Below are 26,970 nucleotides of genomic sequence, written 5' to 3' on the forward strand. Positions count from 1 at the left end.
TGCGTGCCAAGGACATCGCGTAGTTGCAGTAGATACGTCCTTGCCAATTTTGGAATCCCGATAAGCAAGTCTGTCGCCTGTGACAAATCATTTTAACGAGCGCGACAGTTTAGAGATATCGATGATGCGGTCCCTTGGTTTCGTCGTCGGCGACCTGGCCTCTGTCCATTTGGAAAATGGGACGAGCTGTCGAAAGTGGCATCGCGCTTCCTCTCGCCACATCCCCGTCGCAAATATAACCTTGTAACACGAAAACAGATACTTTCCAACTTCGTTCAGTTTGTCCCTGGCTTGCCCGTGAAAATTCTCATTATATGCCATTTTGTACGGCGATTTTCCAAATTCTTAAATCTCGTTAGGGCGAAACCGTGTTGAAAATTTAAGTACAGGTGTCCTCGTATAAGACGATACTTTTATAACAACAACCCAATACTTTTATAACAAGTACCCAAGTTCCTAGATACTGAAATTCCAAAAGTATAAAGATTTTCAAATATTTCAATCTTTAAATACGTATAAGATTTTAATTCGTTCTTGCGTCTGCTTTTCTCACTTCTCCTTCGCTTCCGCGATATCGTCGCTTCGCACGATTTCCATGGCAGCTTTTCTCTTTGCGCCGCTCGTAAAATACGAACTGTTTCTCAGAGCGAAAGACGGACGATTTTCTGAACCTCGACGTTCGGTGATATCGGTTCGATTATTAGAAGATTCAGGACCGACTAGTTGGTTGTAGCGGGTACTGCGAAACATCGGGTTACCCCGTGGCCATAAAACTCGAGGCTGGTGTGCTCGCAATCTGGCAAACATTCGCCGGTCGTACTCAAACGCGTCCAAAAGTTCGGCACTCGCGTATTGCTTTAGACACGAGAAAGGGTCGCGAAAGTTTCTCCGGGTTTCGACTAAGTTTCCCCACCTCTACAGGGAATTTCGACTGTACCATATGCAATGATATCTCGTGAAATTTATATTACTTCGCTACCAGCAACTTTGTGTCTCGAGGATTAACTTTTATCTCCATAGAATCTATTTTACCACGAAATGTTATCGATTCATCGTTCGAATCATCGTAAACAGTAATCTGCTATGGTAAACTCGGCTTTCCATCAAATTTCAGCGCGACTGGTCACTTTTGGAAAAATATTCGTCGACTCCATTTTAGAGTTAGTTCCCTCGTACGCGTACACGAATTTCATTCATCAGGCACTCGGTAAATTTCCTCCTATTGTCCTTCGTCCTGGATGCTCTTCCTTGACCAAATGGGGGAACTCGTAATTGCGTCGCTGCGTTCAAAAGGGTTCGCCGCGTTTTTCAGTTCGCCACTTTCGTCTGCCCCGCCTCCCTGTGTGGATATTTCCCGTGGCGTTTTCAAGGCGGGGCCCAGTACACAGGTTTTCTACCCGCAATTAGCATCGGCGATGTATTCGTGTCACGTATCCACGGGATAGTTTCTTCGCACGCGACTCCACGTGAAACGTCCTTTATTTCGCTGAGTGTACGCGAACGATCGTCACAGAAATTGCACGGCAAGCAACACGACCAACAGATAGAACGAGAAATAGAAATATCTTTCACTCTTTTTGCTCGTACGCCTGATCTAGAAAATTCGTTGCTTTGCGTTCCTCGTCCAGGTAGTCATTCGATCGTTCTGCCTTCTCTACTGGCCGTTGCAACCAGATCCTTCGGTGATTCTTGCGTTTCATTTGGAGATCGTCGATATTTTACAATCGTCAACCCTGTTCCGTCCCTTTTTTTTCCTTTTTAATTGATAATTGAAGGATTGAGACTTAAGTCCATATTTCGCGTTCCTATGTCGATTGTCCTATGTCGAAGAACACGGAATCAGCTCGCGTATCACGTAAATCATCGAAATCTTCGCGCGATTCGCGATCGAACAACAAATAGAATCTGGAAGGAAGATTTATAGAAGGAAGAGAAACGCATCGGTGTCGCGTAATCGAAGAAGTTGTTTTCGGCGGAGAACGAACCAGATCGGGGCTGGCTCGTCTCTCGCGGAATTTGAACAAGCTATCGGACCCGCGTTTGCATACAGGGTGTCGAATAAATTACATCGACGAGCCGGCTGTCCGTTCGCGTGGAGAAAGAATCGGTTTCGTTCTACGGGGATCTGTCGGGCCATAAATAATACATAACCAGGATACAGGCGAGTTGGCTCGCGGAAAAAAGGGGAGAAACGTCGGAGGAAACGGAGCGGCGCGAAGGAGAAGAGACGCGAGCCTTATCGATGCGTGTACAGTCTGATGTGGAAGTCGCGTATCGGTTGAGAATTCTCCAACGAATCCCTCTTTGCATCTTAACCCTTTTGCGTCTGTGCACGAGATACGTATCTCGCGACGCGACATTCTTCATACGATGCTACGAATGATAGTGGATATTTCTCGATATTTTTGCACAGCAGGTATTTTTCCATCTTTCATAAATTCGGACATTTCGTTCGTGAATACGAAAGAGTCAAGGTTTGACATCCTGTGGCATCTTCATCCGTCGAAAAGCGAAAGCTTAGTTTCAATTTTCGCGTCCCGATGAAAGTAGCGATGACCGAAAAATCGCTCGATTTTCGACAAACGGGTATTCCTTTGAAAGAAGAACAGACGTTAGACGTCGAATCCCTCGAATCGATGTGTAGCCCCCTTGTATCGCTCCTTTTTCCCGCAGATCTCTTTCTCTTCCTTCCTTTCTCTGTTTCTTCGTAACGTCGATACACGTAACAGTAATTGCGCGTGCAAGCGCACAGACTACTCGCAAGAGGCATTACACTTTGTTCCGACCGATGGAATTGCGTGGAAACGAAGAACACCGCGCTGTTTCACCGCCACGAACCGATAATATCTTGTTTTCCAGATACCTGCAGGGGAAATGTTCTCGGTCGGTTTGGAAGAGCGAATTCGAGCGAATCAAAGCAACGGTTCGATAATCGAGCCGACCGAGTCCGCCGATTCGACCAGCGGCTCTCTTTTAACGCGAGAAGAATCGAGAATGGTGGAGGCCACTTGTTAAACGTAGTGGGAGTCTGAATACCCGTGATTTATGACGGCACAGTGGAAAGAAAGCGCGGTTAATTTGGAGCTTCGGTTATTGATGGTCTACATTTGTGAATTGCCTTCGATTAAAATTCGGAGGCGGTTCGTTAGGCGGTCCTTTATATTAGGCGGCAACTTTAGATTTTACCTGGTGATTCTTCTTAAAATGTTCTTCTTAAAACTTGCAACTTGTCGTTCAATTTTTATTCGAATCGATGATAGTTGTATTAAATACGTAATCGGAGCTTCGCATTCAGCAGCAATTCCACTGACTCAGAGCGAGAAAATTTCCTGGATTCGATGAAGAGGAGGTCGTTTCTTTGTCAGGTAGCTGCCAGTTTGCCACACAGTGGCTCTTTGTGCGAGGGAAGGGCACGGGAGTGAGCCATTGGCATTATAACGACTGCCTCCAAGGAGCCGACCAGATTGAAGAGGGCTTCCGTCGCGCCTCGTATAACGCGAAAACCGTTCGAAAGTTAATTCGAAATTTATTCATGGACTCCACGGGACCACTAGCTGCCGCCTTCTCTATATACGTCCGGGTATTATTACGTAGGTACATGTAGCTGGAACGTTGATGCTCCTGGTCGTAGGCCTATACGCCACCAAACGGGGGTAAAGTAGGGCTAAAAAAAGGACAAACCAGCCTCCTATGAATACGTAATTTTATTACGATTAAAAATTAAGTCCTGTCGATCGATCGACGGCTCGTTCTCGCGTAGAGGCCGTTTCAAGTTTCTTCGAATCTAAACGTCAAAGCGAATGTCGTTTCGAATCGACGGTTAGAGAAAAATTCACAACGATCGATCATGTTTGAAGGGAGAGATTTCGAGATAGATATCGAGATTGCTTAGGTACTTGAGATTCGAAAAGTTCGCGGTGATCCCGAAGTAAATGTTGTTGCGAGCCGAACGGTGCGGAACAAGGGGACGCGGGTTTATCGGGAAGATTTAGGTATTTCGTGTAGGTATTCAGATTTATACGCGGAACTCGCCGTTATTGCGGCTGTATATCTCGCGTGTATCCAAAAAGGGTCACGCCACACGGTCGAGGAGCGTTTCTTTCATGAAAACGACAAGCCCAAAAGTATACCGCATCGCGTGGTAAAAGATATCGCTTGCTCGTAAAATCGGCGATATTAGGCGGCCGCCCGTTAGAGAGAATCTGACTGTTCGACGAGAGAAAGAAAGAGAGAGGCGTATACACTTTGCAGAAAATCCGGCAGAAGAGAGGAGAGAAGTAGAAGCCGCGCAAAATCAACCTATGCCAATACATACCGACCGATAGATTTACAGCGTAGTAATAATAAAACGCGCGGAATACGAGCGTTGCATGGGGCTTTATTAAAACGTCGCGGTTTATGGAAGTTCGACCGGTCGATCGATACTGGCGCACCACTCGCGAAATCGTTGGCTGTTTCTTCGTTTAGTCAGCTATTTTTCCTCGAGAATGGCAGACTCGTCGATCCGCTTCGGTCTCGACGGAGATGATCAGTCACGATGGATAAAAATACTCGTCAAGCTGACGTAACGACGTAACGCGAACGGGGGTCTGGAATCGAGAGGATCGTTGTCGATTACGAGTGCGATTGCGTAACGTTCGTTCGTACGTAGCGCGGAAGCGCAATTTTTCATGATTGGTAAATGTAGTTAGCATACTCGAGTACGTTCCTTACAGCACGTATGTTCGTCTGTTATCATTGATGCATATATGTGACGATCATTTTCTTAACGAAATTGTCGCGTGGCCGTCGATGTTCGGTCGCGTTCGATATTTATCGACGGCAAGGGAACGCCACAGGTAGTTGACACGAGGTTTTTCACTCATCAAGTGCCAACCGTGGCACTCGCGATAAGATGAACAGCGCCGAAGAGAAAAGCAAACAGAGAGTAGAAAGAAGAGAGGACACGTAAAGGGCTGACGACTCCTCTGCGAAACGAGCCGACACGGCGTTGCTATTTCTAGACGAAGATTTGGTTTCCGGCCGTGCCATCAATTTGTATAATTACTGTTTTCTCTGAAAGCAGCTTCACTGTGGTCCCTTGTGGCCAGAAAAAACTTTCTATCCCTTTCCTCGCCGAAAACACCGAAAGACGTACCTTTGACTCGACGTTTGGCGTCGATGTTTCGTCGCTTCCCGCCATCCCGTCTCTTCTGCGTCTCCAATTTGCAATTCTCATCGGTCCCATTATCGTAATTGGCCGACGAATCGATGGAAGATGGCAGGTTCGCATTTACAAGTACACGCGTAAAGTAATCGAGATGGAAATGAAAAATGCAGGAAATCGTGTCTTCTCGAGCCGATAGACTCGTCTGGCGGGATCACAAGGAGCGGCGGAGAATTGGGTTAAGCTCAAGAGAACGTCAGATTAATTCAGAATATTCAGGATCGCGTACGAATCCCGCTTACGTATGTTCATTATGTGGCTGCGTGGTATCGAGTTCGTGAATCGACTGGCTGTCTAAGTGAATAGATGCTGATTAGGAGTTCTCACGCATCCCCGAATGGAAGGAGAAAGGCTTCTCGTTATTCGTTATTTGACTCCGCGAGTCGGCTGATCCTATCGGCCTCGAAGTGCCGTCTGCATGGTTACGCTGTTCGCCAGCGTCGATTTGGCTTTTCATTAGCGGATACTGTGATTATTTCCGAGTAATTTTACTTCGATTCGGATTCGCGTCTCGTTGATTCATCGACGATTTGTTATCGTGATTTTCTTATTGAAATAATATTTATCTTCTTGGTATTGCGAGCAAAGACCCGACGATGCATCGTTTCAACGCGTATCGCACATACAGATCAGTGAGTGGTCTCGCTAGTTGTAGAACGTCAACGATAGGCGACGATAACAAGGGACTGAACTACGTGAGCGTTCGCGCGGCCTTCACTGTGGTTTCGAGTCTTTATCTTCTCTGGTTTTATTCGATCGCGGATATCTCGAACGGCCGTAAACTTTGACGCTTGACCGATTTCGCGAGCCGCCTATGTCGCGCAGGCTATTATTTTCGCGTTTGTTTTTCCCATTCGCCTGGCCTTCCCTTTGCGAGCGAGCGGACAAGTGCCGCAGACGTTTCGTTCGCGGTAATTGCAGAACGGAACGTTACACGGCCCACCCCTCCATCCGGTTTTTCATTTGGCCCCTTTTAGTGTCGACCTTAAAATAAACTTTGTAGTCCTGCGTCGTCGTTCTCGTCGTCGTAGTCGTCTCCTCTTCTCTCTCCTACTCCCTCTGTACTTTCTCGCTCTCCTTCGCAATCCTCCCTTCCCTTTCGGGCTCTGTGTGCGCGTCTCGTCATGCCAAGTCAGCCGAAGAAGCGCGGCCGAAGGAAATGAAAGAGATAGGAACGGAGGGGGTCCGAGAGAGAAAGAGAAGAGAGCGGAGCGCTTCAAGAGACACCCCAAAGAGTTACAGCTTTCAATTTAGTACTGCAAACACTCGCAGCGAGTTAATATCTGCCTTCCATTTCCTGGTTTAACCTCGTCGGACCGGACCGCGAAAACGAATTCGTGAAACTTGTCGCCCGCTGTTCGGTAAGTCGAGAGAAGAGACCTGCTGTCTCTTCTCGACTAGACGACGACATAGATGTTTGGAGAAGCGTCGTTTTTCGAGGGGGTCGATTAAACCTAAGGGTGTCTAACGGAGCACACGTCTGTCGATGGGGCGCGGAGACGCGGCGGCGCGATCACGAGGAAACTTTCCGCGTGAGAAGACGACTACGCGTACTTCGTTAATGCCGCGCACAAATTGGATACGGTTGGATTCGAAGTTGGAAGCGACAGGCTGCGAAACCGGCCGATTAGAGTCGCGTCAGAGACGTCGAGTTGCCTGCTTCCCGATTACCGAACCGCGAACGTCGATGCTGCCTGGCTCCAGGACGCCGCGATAATCGCGTTCGTCTCGAGTCGCTGTGTTACCGTGTTGCACGTGACTCAAGTGCGCAGAAGATGAACTACGAAGGTAGGGAAGGGATTTGGGGTGTTACCGGATTGTTGGAGAAATTTCGAGAAAGCTTGGTGTATCGACGCGTAGAAACGTACGATCGAGGGGAACGTGAGACGCGGTTAGACGAATATTTCTGCTGGCAGCTGGGGAGGCAAAGATCGCGATGACGTGGTAAATAACGGCGTATTACAGTAGCGGCGTAGCACGCGAGAGCTTGACGCGAGGTTAAGGTAGCCGGAAGAGCGGCTGTCTAAACGCGTGACGCGCGTACACAGTCTCGCGATCCCACGATTGGCCATGTCAGTGTCAGTTGGCGGTTTGGATGTTGCAGGTCGCAGTATAGCCGCGAGGATGTGAGCAAGGATGCACGCAGGAGTGCGTGAGATCATCGTGATCGCCGGAAGATGGCCGCGACGCCCGTTCCGACGCGCGTTTCAACGTGATCCCTCGAGGCAAGCAGGGAACGCGAGGGACCGGCCACGCCGTCCAGCGATGCACTGAGGCCTCGACAGCGGTGTCTCGAGTATCGAGGAGGATACGCAAGCCAGCTAAGACAAGCACGGAGCCAAAACACGATGGAGGAGGTGCGAGGTTCCCCGGCGCGACGCCTCTCGCAGATCCTCGACCCGATCGCGCGGCTTGCCACCGATTTTGGCTCGAACTCGGCCCCTTGCAGTCCCAGACTAGGCGTACGAGGTCACGAGGCGAGCAGTGGCAGTATCGTTCAAACTGGACCAGCAGCAGCCGAGGTCACGACACGTAGACAGCAAGTCGGCCCGGAATCGAGTCGAGGCGGCGGCTTACCGCCAACCGGAGCGGAGAGTCCTCGACTCTGGCCAAGGCAATTTCGTCAGGCGCCAGCCCCACCGCCGCGACCCAGACACGCGAACAACGCGAACAACAATCACGCCGCGGCGATCGCCGCCTCTGGAAGCCTTCCGGCACCGGTCCACGCCAGGGACTCGCCTTACGTCAACGTACCGAACTTGCTCTTCCAAAAGGATAACAAGGGATTCGTGGAGACGGCGAGAAGCGCCGGTTACGTCGAACTCCGGGACACCAAGCCAAAGTGCAGCCCGTACGATTTCACATCAGAGTCGAGCGGCCACGTAGAGTACACGGACAAACGAACGTTCGCCGCGCAGACTGACTTCGACGGCTCCTCTAGTTGCTACGACGCCAACGATCTAGCCGCGTTTGCAAGAGCTAGGTCGAACTTCGATCCTGGACCGGCGCCACGTGGCGGACACTTTGACCGAGCGTATTCGTTCTCCGGCAGGCAGCCAGAGCAGACGGGCAGGATCTTTGCGGAGAATCGACTGTACGTAGAGCAAAGAAACGCCGTGGCTGCGGCAGCCGCTGCTAGTTCGGACGCGAAGAAGGAGAAGCTCGAGAGCAGACCCGCTTACGGCGCGTCCAAGAGTTTCGATGGATACTCGAGCGCGGTGGAGGAGCTTAATTGGCAGGAGAGGTGCCTCGAGTTGCAACTCGAACTGCACAGAAGCAGAAGTCAGGCCACCAGGGTGCGAGACATGCTTCGCGAGAAGGTGAGTCTGTTTACTTTGATCTTTACCTCTTTGCTCGTTTCTTTTCTCGTTCATCCGCTTTCCACCGGATTCGTTCGAGAAACTTCAGCTGGTCAGTGGCGGAGCACGTATCTCCAGAGCCGCTGGAAGTTTACTCGGTTACGATCGACTGCGATGTTTAACGCGTCAAAGAAATCGTATTATTCCAACGAAGATTAAGGAAATTACAGAGGTTGATCGTGGAAAGTGCAGCCGATGAGATGGCTTACCTCCGAGCCTCTCGAACCATATTTTCTATAGCGAGTCCGCGGGGACCAATCGCGACAAACGGTCCGTGACTAAACCAATAAGCGATCCCGTTCCGTGCCGGCGGCGTCACGGCCTCTGCCCGATAACTATTCTCCGTTTTCCGCGTTGTCTCGACCATCGAACGGCTGGCACTTTCGCGAAAACCTTCCGTTCCTCCGGAAAACCCTCCGGATTTGTGTCCACTTCCCCATAAATTCGTTGTGCCTCCTAAAAGAAGGAACAGAAGACAGGTTAATTTAAAATACGTAAGTTGATACGATAAATGGAGAGATTCGGGGAAACATCGAAGAAACACTGTCGTATATTATCGATCGATCAATTCCTGGGGAAATACCTTCTGCTCTGTCCAATTCCTATCGAATACTTGTCAAGCAGTTCGTACAGTTGGTCGATTACATCGGCAAGCGTGAACGAGGCTTTAGATCGTTCGCCAGACGCGCGTAGGTCGCGATTCGGATCGAAAACGACGTCGAACCGGTCCTCGTTACGATCCTGGAACAATTTATACCGTTCACGAGCGGGTTTTATCCGACGCCCGACATACGTCAAATGAATTACAGGAGGGTGAACCGGTCGGCGGAGGGGCAAAATGCCGCTTAGGTACATACGTCTTTAGTATGCATGGTCACGCGTCACGATTTAACGCGACCACCCTAGATAAGGCACATAGCCGCCGCTATGGAGAGCCAGAGAGAATGGTCTCTTTGCTCTCTGAAAACCCCTCGTGCCTCTTAAACGGAATTGAATTACTTACCGGACGAGGAGACTCCGCAGCCGCAGCTTAAATCGTTGTTTTCCGCGCTCCGTTGCTTGTCGAAAAATCACGCCAACTTTTCACTGAAATATCGCCAGTCACCGATATTTCTTCATCTACTTCTTTGTCCTTGATCTTTAGCCTCTAGTCGTTCTTAAAATACAAAAAGCGATAGAATAACACAAATAGCTTGGAACTTATAGATAAGTCCTTGGAAATTGAACTTTAGATAGAATCAGAGCAAATAGAATATTCTCAAGAGCATTTAAATACTTCGTAATCGATACGAACGACTGGATATCGTTCGATTGTAATAGCTTTGTAAAACACAATATCGTTTCCTTTCGATACGAATAACAGATACACAGTTTGTACAGTAGCGTCGTGCGCCTTGCGTGTACTGCCTTATTGTATCGATTTATCGCTTCTAAGAAATTAATTAGCTCCGATAGTATTTCCATGTCAATATCTTAATTCTTTAACGGAGGATGATAAATCTTATCACAAACACGTACGCTGAATCGTATTAATTATTAAATTCTTTACTCGAAACGTTTATCTCGTAAACGTAAACGGAGTAACGTTCGCACGTAACTTGGAGAAGTCGTAAAATCAGCTGGCGGGACGACGAGCAAGCCACGACCATGGCTCCTTATCGCTTTTGTATCGCGCCTCCGAGCTGAAGCCCGTTACGCGTTGCTTGCATCACTGCCGGATCGTTGTCCTGATTGACGTAACGTTTGTTTACAGCGCGGCTGGCTCGCGGCGAGATTGCAGATTACGCTCGCGCGGAACTTCAAGTTCGTTCCACTGCATCCCACGTTTTCGCCTTTCTCTCGATTTTACGACTTCTCGTCCCAAGCTTTGCCCAAGGTTCCCTCGCTGTTTCAATTAGGTACGGTTTTACTACGAGTTCAAAATCACGAAATCTAACGATCTATCTAACAATCTGCTACTCTATTTAGTTTAGTTTAACTCGTTTCGTGTCATATCGAGTGCGAAATTGTTGCAACATGGATGTTGCGAATTTTCGACTGAAGAGCAACCGGTCAGGTCAAACCGATCGGTCGATATCGCGCACCTCGAATGAATTAACGCCCGAGGTGAAGGAGGTTTAATAGATCGAATGTTAGAGTAATCTAGCACTGTATCTGCACTTGTACCAAAGTAAAGTGTGAAGTTGTGAACACGGCGGTGATAAGATCTTGTTGAGAGCGAAGTATCTCACGCGCATGGTACGATGTCTGATGATCAACTGTCCTACGTTGCTGATTCTCCCTACCAACCGTTGGGTTTCGTCCGTCCATCGTGCCCTTCCGGCTGGTCCTTTCCCGGGATATTTTACCTGGCCTCGGAGTCATTAGGTTTACAGCTCGGGGAGGACATGTAATTCGGAATTTCTTAAAGAAGGGAATGGGCTTGTCCGTGCCATAACCGAACGGCTCCTCAAAATTCCGAACAATGGATGTTAATACTTGGCACATTCATACTTACTAATTTATACATACGTAAAAGACTGTCACGCTCTGATTCATCAGAGATTGAACATATGAGCGGAGCAGCAGATCGACTGTGTCACGTAATTACGTTAGAATATAGAAAGATTGTACGAAAGAAACCTGGAAATCCATTCAAAACAACAGAGTTTCTCTGTTCTCGGACTATCTCCGACGAAGCATAGTTTGCCGTAGGATAGTAAGTAGTTTCGTTCCGTGGTATACCAGACGAATAATCCCTTAGTCCAATCGATAAATAGCTCTGCTTAATTGGATTCCCACCGTCCTAACAAGCAGAAGTTACAACGAGCTTGTAATCCGCGTCTCGGCCGCGGAAATCCTTCGGTTCCTCCATGGCCCCGCCAATACTCGTTCGCAATGTTCGCGTTTGGATCAACGGGGGCGGCGCGCGTATATGCGGTATAGTTTCTTAGAAATTGCTCACGTGCTCCGAGAGTTGACCTTTCGTCGCGTGACAAGAGCCTACACTACGTTCCGCGTTCACGGTCGCGCCACGGAAATAGTTCAACCATACCAGTAGGGTGGAAAAGGCGGTAGAGGTGGAGGACACGGAGGAAGATAGCGGGCCGCAAGTCGTCAACTATCCGCGTATCGCGCTCTTTAAAGCCTTCTCAAAGGGCACTAACGAGTTACGGCCTCGTAAAAAAATTAACGGCACTCGGCCGCTTCCGGTGCGATACGATTTCTCCGCGAGTTGAAAGCCCTTCCGCCGCTGACGGTCGTGGTACCCATAAAGAGTAGAAAAAATATACGCGTCGGAGGACGCGAGATAGCTAGGGCCTCGCGGAAATTTGCGCGACACAAGAATCTCGTCGTCGAACCTTGGTTTCCCACGAGTGGAATTTCTCCCCGGCTTTTCCGCTTCTTCCATTCTCGACATTTTCAGCAAAGCGGCGTCGAACAGTCGCCCGGCTGAGCGTTAATGCAGACAAACTGCGGCCGAGAAAGGGTGAGGACGCGCGCGTGTGTTGTCAGAGGGTGGAGCGAGAGCGAACGTGAAACGTTGACGAGAATTCGGCGAGCCGCGCTCAGTCGGAAATTATACGGCCGCCTCCGCGCGAACCCGCCATATTTCGACGTTTTTGCCAGACTGTCCCTCGCGTTCCGCCCTTCTTCCGGCTACGGTTTTAGTTCCACCCCCGAAAACATCCAGTTAAACTGGGAATCGGTAAATATCGCGACGTGCATCGGACGCGTTCGTACGTGTCGGTGAACGTGGTTTTCGTCGCCTCTACCATCCTCCTGTTTTCTCTTTTTCGCTGTGTTTTTCATCCTCCGTTCTGATTCCTGGCGAAACGGTGGAATCGACGTATGTATTCTGCTAATGAATATCGATTCGCAGTAGATGTACGAACGTAGACAAGGCGAGGTATGAATTTTATATAAAAGACAGAGGCATGAAAGGTCGTGGTATAAGGTTTATTACTTTTGATGAATAAATTACAGAGACAATCTTCCCAGAGACGGATACGCTGTGACTCTAGCTGTAAGTCCGAAATGGTTGGTAGTTGTCTGCGAAATATTAAAGCCGTGGAGCATTATGCTAGGTGGAAAATACGGCGCCGTTGAATCGCACGATGAAGCTGATATAATCTTCGGACGAACGTTTCCAGGTGAAGTTCCACGCGATGGCTATTTCTTCCCTTGTGCGCGCGTATCTCTCGCGCTTCTTTAAAAGCGTCGCTCTACAGAGATTCGAGCCGAGTCTCAGTTTCGCCGAGAGCTCGAACGAGCCTTCTCTCAGTCTTCGTTAGAATTTCTAATTTATATACCGCCCGTCATTACGCGATATTTCGTCTTACGCTGGCGATCCTTCGAAAGGAGGTCCGCTATTTACCCAACTGGTATATTTCTTTCCCGAGAGATTTTGCTCTGGATCTCCTTTGTCTACCTTCGCTCGTACTTCTTATTATTGTCTGGTGCCACATCGCGGCATCGTCTCTCCGTTTTGTCATCTTTGTTTCCACGAGAGGCGTTCCCATTTCCGCGACTATGTACTGTGAAACTGTACGGTGTCAGCTGCGGATTCACGAATAACACGCCTAACATCCGAGTTTCGGAACTGTGTCACGTCCGTGTACATGCTCCGCAGAAATGCTCCCTCGAGCTAATAATTCAGACCGGTTGTTCCTATCGATTCAATTAATCTTGCTCGGCGCAACTATTGGGATTTAGTCAGTTACACGACGTGATACATCGCGTCAAACACCAAACAAGACATCCATCACTGGAACAAATACGGGAACACCAGCGGTTCGACTCTTGTTTGCCTTATTCTCCGATCCATCTATCGATCAACCTGAAAAACCATGCTAGCCACACTTAGAAATCCTTACACTTACGACTTAACACGTCACCGATTTTCCATTGCCGGTATCGTTAAAAAGGTTAATTTGCGCGGCGATGTACGCCACAGAGACGGTAGGAAACGACGTCTGTCTAACTGGCGACACCTCGTTATCCAGACGACGATGACAGGCCGAACCAGGACGCGCCTAAGCAAATATCGCCGCGTTGGTATACGCGCGTGCACACAGGTAGCCAGGAATATATTGTTCAGGCGTCCTATTAATATTGCATTCCATCGGAACGGCGTGCACAGCGGCGCGTTCCACATACATATATAAAGGTCCGTATCAATATTGATTCGACGGCGACGGCGTGAATGGAGGCTCTAGTGCAAACAGACGAGCCTTCCGCCGCGCAGATTTCAAAAGGCTGCCTTCCTCGATGGCTTCAGCTGGAGCGAGGGCTGAACCTCCTTTTCGAACGTTTTCAGACCTATTTACGGATGAAACGGATGTTAACTTGGCGCCTCGCTCCTCTCTGTCACCGGGAGCGGAAAGGATATTGAAGGCTGAGCGACTACTCAGAGCCTTCTGATTGAGCGTTCGTCGTGCCTTCGTACGCTTTCAGGGAATATTGAAAATTGGAGACTCCTCCGCGAGTATCTCTATCTTTTTTCTCGCCTTTGTCCATGCTTCCATTGGCGCACGCCTCTTTTTTTTCTCGTTTCCGTTTCAATCGACAGAAACAGATATATAGAGAATCGTATCGAATCGTGGATTTGTATTTAGTTGATGTTTAGAGAATAGACGGATGAACGGAGCGTGGAACACGATCGTCGCTTTCGATAGATTTATTCTGCGAAGGCTTCGCGAAATCGGGAACGTGAGCGGCGAGGCAACGAGGCTAATGAAATTATTCACATCGTGCGATACTTGGCGTTGCGATAACTAATTCGCGCGGACGCACGCCTCCCCGAAATGAGTTTTGGGATTTAGCGATGATTCTTCGCAAACGTAACGACCCGTTTTGTGTATTCCCCGACACTTTCGATGTTTGCATTCGCCGACCCATTGAATTGGCGTCGCGCGACGCGAATAAAATTGCCCTCTGGAATTAGGGTGGAATCCGCGTGCGAATCGTCCGCCCGACGTACCTCCGGTGACCACAACTTTTCATTAAAATCGTCGTTGACGCGGTCGCGTAAAACTGCGAGAGTGCTCGATGCAATATTTATTCATTCTCTTACGAATAGCCGGCCGCTGAAATACCGTCTTCTTCTTTTTCCAAAAAGCCGAATAACGCACGAAAACGAATAATTTTACGTAACGATGAACGTCACCAGGAAATTATCGTTGGTTTCGTGACCAGCGCCAATAGTGGGAATTTCAATGTTAAATTGGTCGACGAACGAAGGGAAATAATTGCGTGACTCGAACGAATTCCTCGCAATATTCAAAGACGACCCGCTTTAATATCGATCACGCCGACCGCGTTTTTCCTCCTTTCCTTTTTATCGTTTCACACCACCCCTTTTGCGTTCCTCTTCCACTGCCCTCGAGAACATTCTGCCGGTGAATCCTGGCTCGTTGGAGCTACACGAGGTGACTTATCGATGCCCGTTTGCGTTCCACTAGCATTATGCAACAGAATCGGAGCGGGTATAAAGAGTAAGAGGGAAACGGAGAACCCGCGCCGGCTGTGGCACTCTATTGATACAGATGATGGCCTTGTATATACGTAATGCTCGTGGGACCTATACGACTCAGCCACCCGTTACATTACCGTGAAATATTTGCCATTATCTTGATTTGTATACCTACCGAGTGTCCCCACATCGTGTCCATCAGTTCGTTGATTCGCTCGCGCTCCATTCATTAATGTTTCATCGTAATGGATCGGTCGATTATCTTGCGCGCGATCAGTCACGTCACTTTCGGTTTCACCGAGTAACACGTGCACGATTCTTCGTCCCGTTGCAACCGCGAACGATTAGCCATCGGTAATTCGTCACGATTTTGTCGCGTCGGTCCTCGTACCTCCGTTCTTACGAGGTTTCAAGGTAAATCAGTTGTTCGGGGAAACTCTCGTATAAGGTTTCGCGCGGTTACGAATCGACTTGCTTTTCGAAAAGTCGTAGCACGCGAACTTTATTATTCTTCGAACAGGAAGTTTGTCGTGATGGGGTGGATGGATCGACGAAAGTCAGTCTGCTCGTGGTCTGGTGGTCTCTTTGAAAGCTGTTTGATACTGGTCGAAGTCTATGGCGAGCAAACGTCGCGAAAGTTCCCGGCAACGTTTATCGGTTCCCTTCGGCTCATTTTCTTCCGCCGCTCTTTGTTTCCTGTTTCGTATCGGCTTAGACTCTGGCATGTCAGGGCAATACGCCAAAGACGCGCCGACCGAACGAGACTGCGGAGTAGGGTGTCTCTAATTGGCCCCATCTAAGAGAGGTCGTCTCAAAGAGAGAACTTCTCCGTTTCCGCGTGTTCTATCCCGTCGTTGGCTGCACACTGAACACGCGTACGCTTCTCCACACGGTGGACAACGAAGCACGGTGATACGCCCGTTGCTAGTACGAAACGAGACGACGAAGAGATACAGGTATACCTAGATAGCTAGAGAAGAGACCGTGAAACGACTCGTTTTCTAGTCGCGCAGAGAGGCGTGTATCTGGCTCGTTTTCAAAAGCCGACGTCCTTTATCTCGTTCCGTTTCATTTCCGGCACCGTATGGCGAACCAGCGATATTTATCAGCACGCAAATTTTCCAAATTAATATTGGCGACAGCCCGTTAAAATTCTACGTGGTAGCCGGTTATTTTCGACCACCATCGCTAGTGGTGTTTGTTTTTAAGCGAACCGTCTCGGGGATGTTTCCGATTCGGTTCTCTCGCTTTGACGAAGATTTCTCTTTGAACAAGAAAGACGATCCGCGAAACGACATATGAGTCGAGAATTAAGCTGCTTTACGATTAAATTTATCGTACGATCCGAATTTTCACACTCTGCTGTCTTCTATATTCGCGTCTCCATCGTGACCGTCCGAATTTTCCGCGACGAATGCACCGGCTGCTAATCAAAGCGGGGCAAACGGAAAACATCGTTAAAGATGCCATAGATATAGAAGGTGGTAATTTTCGCACTGATGTTATACGAGCTGTATCGGACGACGAGGCTTCGCACTCGTTAGAACCTCGGCCACCCATACGTTATATATATTTTTCCAAGTTTCCGTGCCTTGTGTCCCTCTGTGCTTGTCAAGAGTCTCTCTTTCTCTTTGAGGCAGGCAGGAAGAGCGACTCGACTCGGTTCCTTTCGTGGCACGGAACCCTCAAAAGTCCCTCGGCCCTCTCGTCGCGGCCACTCCGACGATAGAGGGACGAGAGCCACGCATACACACGTACATGCACAAGGTGTCTCGTTTTAATCCACTCCGGCATGTGTCTGCAGAGAAAAGCGGCCTGGAAAATTGCTTTCTTGAGTAGTGTGGGTTTCTTTGAAAGGTACTAAAGCTGGTGCTTTAAACAGTTTGCAGCTTTCTTAGAATATTCCTCCATCTTTGTTAACAGCACCTTGCCACCTTCATCGACCATATTAGACGATATTTCACGATACCTTTGATTTTTATGATTTTACCGCGAACTAAAAGGCGAATGATATATTATGGATTGAAAATTGTCAGACACCTCGTATATAGAAATACACGTGGTATTCGGAGGGAAGAAACAGTAGGGTAAGAGAAGTAAGATGGAAAATTACAATCTGCGAACTCCTCGTTGTAACCGACGACTACGTCGGATTGCATGGCACCAGGAACCCGGACATCGTGTCCAATTAGTAGCCAAGGCAGCGGGAAACTTTAACGAAATTCGAGTTCGCAGAACTCGCGTCTCAATTAAAACTTCGCGTCCCACGACACGAGATGGTTCTACGGCGTTGAATCGGTTTGCGGCCATTCCGGGGGCACCCAACTCGAACTTCGTCTCGATTTTTAGATCCGCATCATGCTCCGAGTCATCGCCACTTTTAGCGCGTTTCTCTTGAAATAATCGGCACGGTCCGTGCCAATTTTCCCTCTATGCGAATTAAGAAATCGTCGAATTCTTCTCAGTCGGTTATTTGCAAACACCCTGGTGAAAGTTGTAAGCGTGCGAGTTTTAGCTACTTTTTAATATCGTCGAACGTTGCCAAAATACACCTCGAGCTTCTAATTTGTAATTCTCTTGTTCCCATAAATTTGCAACGTTATAGGCTAGGCGGTCAGAATTTATGCGCGAATGGTTGCAGTTTGATCTCGATATGCCTAACATATTCTGGTTTCTTCGTCGATAGTGAAAATTCGTGTGCTCTGTGTCGATTCGTGCGTCGATCGTAGTGCGAGGAGGATGGATCTGTTAATCCTTTGATCTTCCTTGACGCACTCCTTGTATGGAGTAATACACGAATCACGTTATTCTTTGTTAATTATGAAATGAAATTACTATTCCGAATTTTTCCTCTGCGTAATGTTTCTGACTCACCGTGACCACCACCATCGACGAGTTAATGCACCTTTCTTTCAGAAAAGAGGCGTGAACCAATTTCCATGGTAGACATCGACCAAGAAGAATAGCGTTGTAAATTCACGTATCAATTCAGGCTGTCCGACTTTAGATCTCTTTAGTGGTAGCAGGAGAAAGTGTTGGCGCGTGACGCGTTTAATATTGCCACGTAACTTATCAATGCAAATGAGCCGTGCCATTAATGCCGGTTACACGAGCGTAGTAAACATTACCGTTTATCTTTACGCGTCGCTCAATCCGTCCTCTTAAAGCCAACAAGAGATACGAGCGGTGTGCATTATCGCGGAACACCTTGCGCGTGTCGTCTCCGCGTGTGTTACTCCACTTGGAATGAGAAACGAGCGTGTGGCAGCGGTTCGATCTCTGGTCTTGTCTCGGAGATGACGAGGATGTGTTGGCCTCGAGATGACTGGAATCGAACTGGATCCGATAATCGACCGGCTTCGCGTGTCATCGCAAAGAGTACGACAGGACACGAAAGAAGCGCGAATATCAAACCGAATACCGACGGCTCGGTGTATATCCTGGCTTATGTATATTTTTACATCGAAATCGTCTGTCTCGAAAGCTCGTGTTTCATAGTTGCGCATATACTTTCTTTTATTTTCTAGAGCTTTCGAGGAATTTGCGAAACGTCGAGAATTCTCTGAATAAATCGAATAAAGGAGAACGGTCAGAGACATCGTAGACGTTTTCGCGTAGAATTCGTCGGGTTGTTGCTCCGTTTTTCTGTAGAGTCTGTTCTTGCGACTTTCGGCGCTTCTGCACAAAAGGGATTTGCTCACGATCGAAGCAGAATTTTGTCCCTCTTGTTCACGAGGGCAGCGCGACATTTTAAAATACTTCGTAGTCGTCTTTTTCCTTTTTCATCATCCCTTTTTCCTGCTGGCGGTTTCTCCGTAGCCGTTCTCCGTGGTCGAGGACACGGTCGGAAGTCCGCCGAATTCGATCCTTTATTTGCGGAGCACCGCGCGAAACGGAGAAAGAAGGAGCCTGGAGCTCGTTCGCTTACCAACACGACTTCTCGACTCTCTCGCGTCTGCACGGTCGGTGTGGGTACGTGCGTGTGTAGGAGCCGGCGCCACGACGCCGGTCGTCTTGTCTGCCGAGAAAAGTTCCACACCAATAAGCGACCGCGTCTGAATAAATCTCGTCTCGCTCGAACTGGACCACCCTCTGACTTTTTCACGCTGCACGCCGCTGCATCGGTAAAACGCGCACACTTCGTATCGATTTGGAATAGATCTCTCCTTGTTTTTCTCTCCTACTCTTGATCTTTCTTCATCTACGAGTCATCCAACTTTTAGCAACTGTAAAAAAAGATTGTTCCATGTTCCGGAGCGAGTCAAATGAACGTTCGTAAAGAAGAAACGGCGGAGAACACGGGGGATGGGTGGTGCGGTAAAAATTCTCGGTATAGGATCGTAAAGACGAAAGCTTTGCGGTTCTAGTAAATACGAATTAAGGGTGGTAACGCGCGCGGCGAAACGAGCTCCCGCCAAGACTTTGCAAGTCGAGAAACTTGCGATGCAGCATCGTCTTTCATGAGTCTCGAATCTTCTCCGCTCCTTAGGCAGTCGTCCTTTTTTATTACGAGCTCGTTCCGGTGTCGCGACCATTTACCGGCATCTTGACTCTTTTGATTATCAGCAGTTTAGGAGGAAGGTGACCAGGTTTTCAGTTTTTAGAAACAACCGTACGTTTTCGCGCACGCAATTATACGTACGTGTGCCAGAATCTTTTCAAAAGGTCCGAGATTAAAGCGTTGTTGTTGGTTCAGACATGTTCCACAGGGAATGATCAAAGCTCCAACGTGCTTCCTCTCCACGTTTCTTCCGGATCCTGTTTGACGAGGGTCCCTTTTGCCCCAGATCACACATCCGTCTGTACTTCATCTCGACAAACAGACGTTGCTTTAACCCGTGTACGTGTGTCCTGCTTTGCAGCTTGTACTTCGTACTTCAATTACTGTTCCTACGTCAACGTCTGCTCCCTAGCGGTGTAACCAGACGACGAAATTTGCAATTTCAACCGGCTTGTTTAAAGGGAAATCGTTGTCGAGAAATAGTAGGACCTAGCTTTTGCCGGTTCCAAAGTAATGTTGTATACTTGAAATAGCTTAGTTTCTCCGTTTGTACAGGGACGTAAATAGATAATCAGTATTTCGATAAAATAAAGAGCAAGAATATGGCGTATAGCTTAGTTTCGAGAGAAATAATGTCGATTCAGTCTGGTTTTAAGATGTAGAATTATTCTTAGCAGAATTTTCCTAAGTTGTTCGTTTATTACGTGGCTCAGATGCGTTCTGCTAACTATTTTCGTAAAAAGAAACTGATCCTCTGCGGACCATGATCACGCTGCACGCTATAAACTCGAAACATATTTCTAACAGAGAACACGCTCGAAAGCTGGCGTTTAGATCTCGCTGGTTAAAGTACAAATAATCCTCTCGTAGAGTTTTCCAAGTTCTCATAAATTTCCAGTGATTATTCTTACCACCCGAAACGATTTAACCAATGAAGAATCGTAGAGTCGCACGTACTGAAGCGTCTGATTAAGTATCCATGAACCGCAGGCCTTGTACTAGTACGTCACGGGTCGACTGGCTACGAGGCAGTCGATTTTGCACGTACGGTCCACCCTCGAGTCCGTGATAAAATCCTATCGACAAACCTGTTCACAATACCCTTTGGATACACGTCTTTCTTCCCCTCCTCCCCCTTCCTTGTCCCAGCCTTTTACGGGGGCGGCGAGCGATCGTCGACGGCGGCGGCGTCGTCGTCGTCGTCTTCTCCCACGGGCGACGAATTTCATCGGGAGTAGCCTAGACGACGAAATTGGGAAGCCGTGGCTTTCCGGAATGAGATTCGGACGGTCCGAGTGGCGCGGCGATATCCCGCCGGGGGGATCCCTTTGTGACTAATTTCCCGAGCGTTTCTGTACCCCCATCCCTCAATCGAATCACCGTGAAAACGCGGCGAATGAAAGGGAAATAGAGACAATTCGATCCCGACCCTTTTACGTCCGCTGCCTTCGTTATTTCTTAATCATCCAATCTGCTAGTCATTTATTTTCATTCGTCCACTATATGTATATCGTCGTTATTATTATCGTGAGACAGAGAATTCTCTTCTTTCGAATCTCCTTGGCACCGATCGTGATTCCATATGTCGTTGAAAATCCAGCCCCTAAACACCGACAGTCTCGACGAGAATTGATTAAGCCCGGTTTAACCCTTCGTTCGAGCCCTCCAGTGTCTCGTAATCGTAAATTGGGGTGGCTCACCCATCCCTGTGTAACGTCAACCGAGGAGCGTCGCCGTACTACCGCGTGTTCTCCTTTCATTCCACCCTGTACGCACCTGTTCACCCTCTTTCAGACAGCCAGCCCGGTTTCAGATGTTGCCGCGGTTACGCGCCGCGACTCCGCGAACGAGCAAGTCTCGAACGATTTATAACGCGTTTCCCATCTCGCGTGACCGTCCAACGTTTTTATCGAGTGATCTATCCGTCCTACGAGTCTGTTTCTTCTCCATTTGTTTCACGAGCGTAATCGATATTCGTCCGCAGTGCAGTCACGACGACCTTATGAATTCCATCTCGCGGATCGTAAAGCAAGTTCTCCCCACGAACCCCTGTCATCGGGGACTGTTTCGTTTCGTTCGTTCGTGTAATTCTCCTCGTCGTCCGTCTCTTCCACCGTTCCGCTCCCGTTGAAACGACTCCGGACGATTAGGGGTGGCTCGCTGCGCCACTAAATTTCCAAGGCTTTTCCGGTCGAACGACGTCCGATGGAATTTTGGTCAGCTTCTACCGCGGTATTCTAATTCCACGACGCCCCACGATTTCCGGAATAATAATAAGCCGCGAATGAACTCGGTACTTTCGCGATAACTCGCGCGGCCAGTTAAACGATCCGCCCTCTTGTAATAACGAAAACAATTTTTTTCTTTTATAATTCCGCCGATGGTATCCGAACTTTGAAAGTATTCAAATAAAAATCCAGCCACGTACGCTTTACTATTAATAATTGTATTTGAAGTTCTGTTTCGAATCAATTTCACGCATCCCAAAATCAACGATTTATATATCATACCGACGGTGTGGAATCGAGACGAACTCAAGAGCATCGTGGCGGTCGTTTCACGTCCCAAATAAAACTTTTTCCCCCGAATGCTCGCGTATCCGGGTATATACATCTTGGACCGGGTTCTGGGCTCGTTTTCCGGCAAACTGCCACATGTAAGCACCGAGGAATAATCCGACCCCCGACTTTTTACCGTTCTCGCGCTCTACCCTCCGACGGTGGCTGGTTTCCTGCCCGAACCGGGACACCGGAGAATACGTAAATCTCGAAGAAAACGCTCCTTGGAGAAGTCGGAGGCAGGAACGGTTTCACAGTCCAGGGACGACGAGCGCACACCGAGGGCTCATTTGACCAGACGTACGATAAAGCTCGTGTCTAACGGGCCGAACCTCCCACTCCGTTCCATCAGCCCCTTTACGAGCGGATTCTTTGTGTAAGGGTTGCTCGTATGTCCTCCGACATCCCCGACTCGCGATTCAACAGGCAGCAAATTGTGCTTGTACTCGCGACCGACCGAACGGTAACGAGATCGCAAACTGTCGCACCCCCTAATACACTCCTTCTGATACACGAGCCTTCTTTCGATTCGGTGACTCCGCTATCGTCGATCGGTTGTCGCGCAAGCAATTTCTTCTCGTTGTTTTCCAAACAGATCGTATATTAGCCGACAGTAGAGTAACGCTTCTCATCCTATGATTTCGATGCGTAATATCAACGAAACCGATGGCTTTTTACTGCCTCGTTTCTACTCGTTCAAAGGTGTGTCCATAGATACCAAGAGCTCTCCCTCTGTCGTCGTAAAGCATCGATTTTTACGTCAGAATCTCTCCCAGTCTCAACGTGTCTCTATTCGTTTATCGTAAGATAGGGTGAAAAGCGATCGGTATCAGGTTTAGGCGTTTCATCGCAGAGAGAATAGTCGGTCGAACGAGAATTCCGGGGTAATTCCACGCTGGAGCAATGTAATCTACTTTTGACGGGCACAGCCACTCGGCGCGCGTTTATTGGATCGCGGCGGCTCGTAAAAGCTGTCGCGGTACGATCGATCGATCGGGGATTTTTTGGCATCGCAGTATACACACGCCGTCCGTTAGACCGGTATATCCCGGCTATTGAATAGAGCCAATGGCTGTCGCGGATCGTCCATCGAGCGGGCCGATAGGACGGCTGCAAAGGCGCACCTCTATTCGCGCGACACACACCACCGACCAGCGTATTGTCGCGAATACGATTACGACAGGATACCGAGCGAAACGGCAAGAATTGATATCGCGATATCGCGTCGATACGTTACGACGATTGCGAGAGACCCGTCACTGGAATCGTCGGTGTCGTTATTGTGTCTCGACGGCGCAATCGTTTTCCACATTGAAAGCTTCGATTAATAGATAAATCCTTTTGATAGTCACGCTGTATCGCGTCGATGTAGCGCGTGTTATTGCCAGTGAAATTGGCGAATTAATTCGATCGTTAATAAACGAGTATTTTATTTCCATGAAAATTGGATCGAAATAGGGGAAAAGAACGGAGGATTCGAATTAATTTCCATAATATCCTTAACATCGACCGAAAGCTTCGATCGAAAGCTGTCGCCGTGCAAACTTTCCACGTAGTAGTAGGTTGGACGTAGTAGTATCTCGATGTCCCGTAGAGTTCGATGATTACATTTCGAAGTCGATGGCCTGAGAATCCTGTCGGAAGATAACTATAACATTCTTTGTCTTTCCGCTGGCTTCCTTTCGTTCGCCTTAGATTCTGTCGCGGGTTATTTCCTCGGTCGGTGTCGTTTCTTCGGAATTCGATCTCGGAATTCTACCTATTCAATTCTCAAAGATGTCGTCCGCGGTTTCCATTATGTCTAGAGAATTTCGCGATTAATAATCTCAGAAGCGACTCGAGGGGGGAATATCTCCAGGAATATTCGTCGAAGAGACGAACTTTTCCCTTGGCTGGTTGAATATCGCGGGTCGGTTTTCCTAAATAACGTCATGCTCGATTCTTTCTCGTCGGTTGATTTTCCACAGTCGGCACGGTGGGTCTGACGGGCGGGAAATTTCCCAACGCATCAGAGAAGTTCTACGAACGAGCCTGGACTGTGCCATTGTCTCGCTCTGTTCCCGCTTCGTGATCGATCGCGGTCGTTCCACTTTTCTCGAAAGTTGCTCTTTGTTTCGTCTCTGTGCGAGAGAACGCAAAGTGAAATGGATCTTGATGCAAACTCGCGTGTACGTACGTACGTACGTGTGTTTCAATAGACTGGTACTTGTTGAATCGTTAGACGTAGTTGGCCCTCTTCTAATTCAAACGATTAGCACTTATAGAAATAGTAAGCTATTCACGGCCCGTCATTCATCGCGTCACACTCTGCTACGTATTGAACGAGTGTTCGATCGATAACCTCGCACATCGCCAAAAATCAACACTTACACGAGAAATATAAATGCGTGTAGGTGGAAATTTCCAATCCGTATCTTTTCCCAATTTCTTTCCGTTAAAAGGAAGCCTTAAAAGGATAGAGTAATCTAGAGAGTTAATTGGAAACGCATCAGGATCCGTTAATTTGATAAACGGATCAAGTGTTCTCGGCAGCAGGTTTCCTTGGGTAACAGGTGATTTTTCATTAGGCCGGCTGGCCCTGGTGTTCTTCGTCGGAGCGAGTAATGGAAAAAATGCGGTGGTAAACCCGTGAACTTTTCGTCGGGGATGTGGAAATAAAAAGATCGAGTCCGTGATTAAAAGCCCTCGGGCAACAATTGATTTTTCCCCCGTGTCCATTACACGAGGGCACGCACACTCTCGTACGGTACACGCGTACACGTATCAGGTAGACGCGTAGACGCATGGTCGAGTTTGTCCCGCGGGCTCGCACGAATATCGACTGCGGAAAGAGAAGAGAAAAGAGAGAAGAAAACGGCTCGAATTTGTTGAACGGCGTCGCCGATTCACCGTGGAGAATGCCGCCGATCCACGTTCGCGAATTTAAACGATTTTACTCGATACCGTTGCCAGGCCGAACGGAGACGTGCGCGGAATAAAACCGCCACGTTTTTCCAACGCTCCTGCGCTCGACTTCTCCCAGAACGAGTAACTTCCGCGCGGCGAATTTGTTTCCTGCTCCGGCCAGCCTTTCGATAAATTTCGATGTTCCCGGGAAATTTGCGTGTCTAGCCCAAGTATATATTCTTTTTAAGCGAAATCTGATTCGTATGCATACTACGAGCAAGTAAGAATCGCTCGCGGTTTCGACTTTCCCTCGGTGTTTACGCGTTTGCTCGCCTCTAAATTCCATCCAAGAATTTCCGGGTTCCACCGATCTGTTCGCCGATACTATTTTCCTGCATTCCATCCGCTTACCACTCGTATCTTAGTCGTTCGATATGGAAGAACGATTCAAAGAACAAACAGATGTCGAAAGCTTAGAAACGTTTTTAGGATGCGATTCCTGTGTCACTAGCTGTATTCTTGAGTCAGAAAGAAGGCATAAGCGGCGGACAAAAACGCGTTACGAGCCACCGTTCGTCACGGAAACTGGGTTACCATTAGACAGAAACAATAACGGCGGTGTTGGATAGAGGGTGTTTTTGCGCACCGGTTTCCGCCAGGATACAACAGTTCGATGCACGTGTCGCTAACTCGTTACAAGATAGTTGCTCTGTGAGCGCAGCTGTGGAAGCCAGGTCGCGCAACTTCATTGGACACCGCCGGACGTTTTTGACACGAGCGACGTCGTGCGATTGGTAGCTCTCTTTCTCTTTTCGGCTAGCAACGGCCTAAAGCCCACGTCCGCCCGATCCATTTATCCCCGCGGGGGAAAAAGGGGCCAAGGAAAAAGCCTGCTTTTATTGGACGTCCGCCGCTCCCGCGACAGTTACATATTGCGCTGCCTATAAAGCTTTCCCCTCCTGGCGAGCGTAACGCAAGCCTTTTTCATCGTAGACACGATTATTCGCGGTAACAGACGAATGTAGATCATCGTTGGAACTGAAGTCGTAATGGGTTTACAAGATTCTAAGAGAGAAGGTTTTTCGGACGGTTGGGAAACCTGGACAGACACGGAGGGTGGATTAATCTCTCGATAGGGTTGAACGCGGTGAAATTTGGATAACTTGGAGAAAGGTTCGAAGATCTTCTATCGTTAAAGCCCCTTCTCGATCTTCCCTGGCTCGAGAAGTCGTAAATTCGCTGGTCTTGCACGAAATTTTGGCGAAAATTCTCTTCGGTTCTCGATATTATTCCAGAGATCCGAGTCGCTCCGATTCATCCCGGAGTCGTCGATGATCGATGGACGCGATTCCTCCGGCCACCTGAAATCTCTTAAACTCGAAATCGAAGTGGCTTTTTCGTTTTACCGCTAGAAGGAAGGAAGCTTGAAACGAAGAAGATTCACAATTTCACCGGAGCTGTTCGATTTGTATCTCGGCGAACAGCTCGCAGACGCGCGGAACAAAGGGCGCCGCGGCGCGAGATATTACTCCGACAATATAAAGCGAGCTGATATAGCGTGTCAGACCTGCAGACAACCTACGATAGACCGTGGCGAGGTTTTGTTCGTTACATTTTCGGCAAAGGTATCGCGATAGCCCGCTCGCAGAGAATCTCACTCCGTTGCCTCCTTGGGTTTCAAAGGGAAATGTTCAAGCCGAGCATGGGAATCGCGAAAATAGAATACGAAGGTAGACACGCTGTTTTTCAGCGACAAAAATTCGATTCAAAGCAGACACGAAATGTTCGTTCCTCGTGCTCGTTACTGACACTTCTCATCTTGCACGCGGCTTCGTTAAACAATTCGGCCTGTTTCTCCCACTCGCGACAGCTTCTCGCGGTATAATTGAATTACTCGCGTTGTTCTCTGCACTGCGACCGATCTTTTTTATTCGGATTCGTTCGCCAGACTTTTGCTTTCCTTTGATAAAAAATGTGTATTATCTTGCGAATTTCAAATCTATCTA

At 48.4% G+C, this 26,970-nt stretch overlaps 1 protein-coding gene across 11 annotated transcripts in view; it reads left to right on the forward strand.

Annotated features, from left to right (window-relative positions):
- LOC122571427 (uncharacterized protein CG43867) overlaps positions 1-26,970 on the forward strand; it is a 98,593-nt gene that overhangs the window by 4,337 nt on the left and 67,286 nt on the right. For all 11 annotated transcript variants that reach the window (XM_043735143.1, XM_043735142.1, XM_043735145.1 and 8 more), the window contains one exon: positions 7,311-8,526. In XM_043735143.1, coding sequence (XP_043591078.1) covers positions 7,555-8,526 — 972 coding nt within the window. In that variant the 5' untranslated portion in view covers positions 7,311-7,554. The remainder of the gene's footprint in view (positions 1-7,310; positions 8,527-26,970) is intronic.

This window comes from Bombus pyrosoma, linkage group LG10 (assembly GCF_014825855.1).
Source record: "Bombus pyrosoma isolate SC7728 linkage group LG10, ASM1482585v1, whole genome shotgun sequence".
Classification (NCBI taxonomy): domain Eukaryota; kingdom Metazoa; phylum Arthropoda; class Insecta; order Hymenoptera; family Apidae; genus Bombus; species Bombus pyrosoma.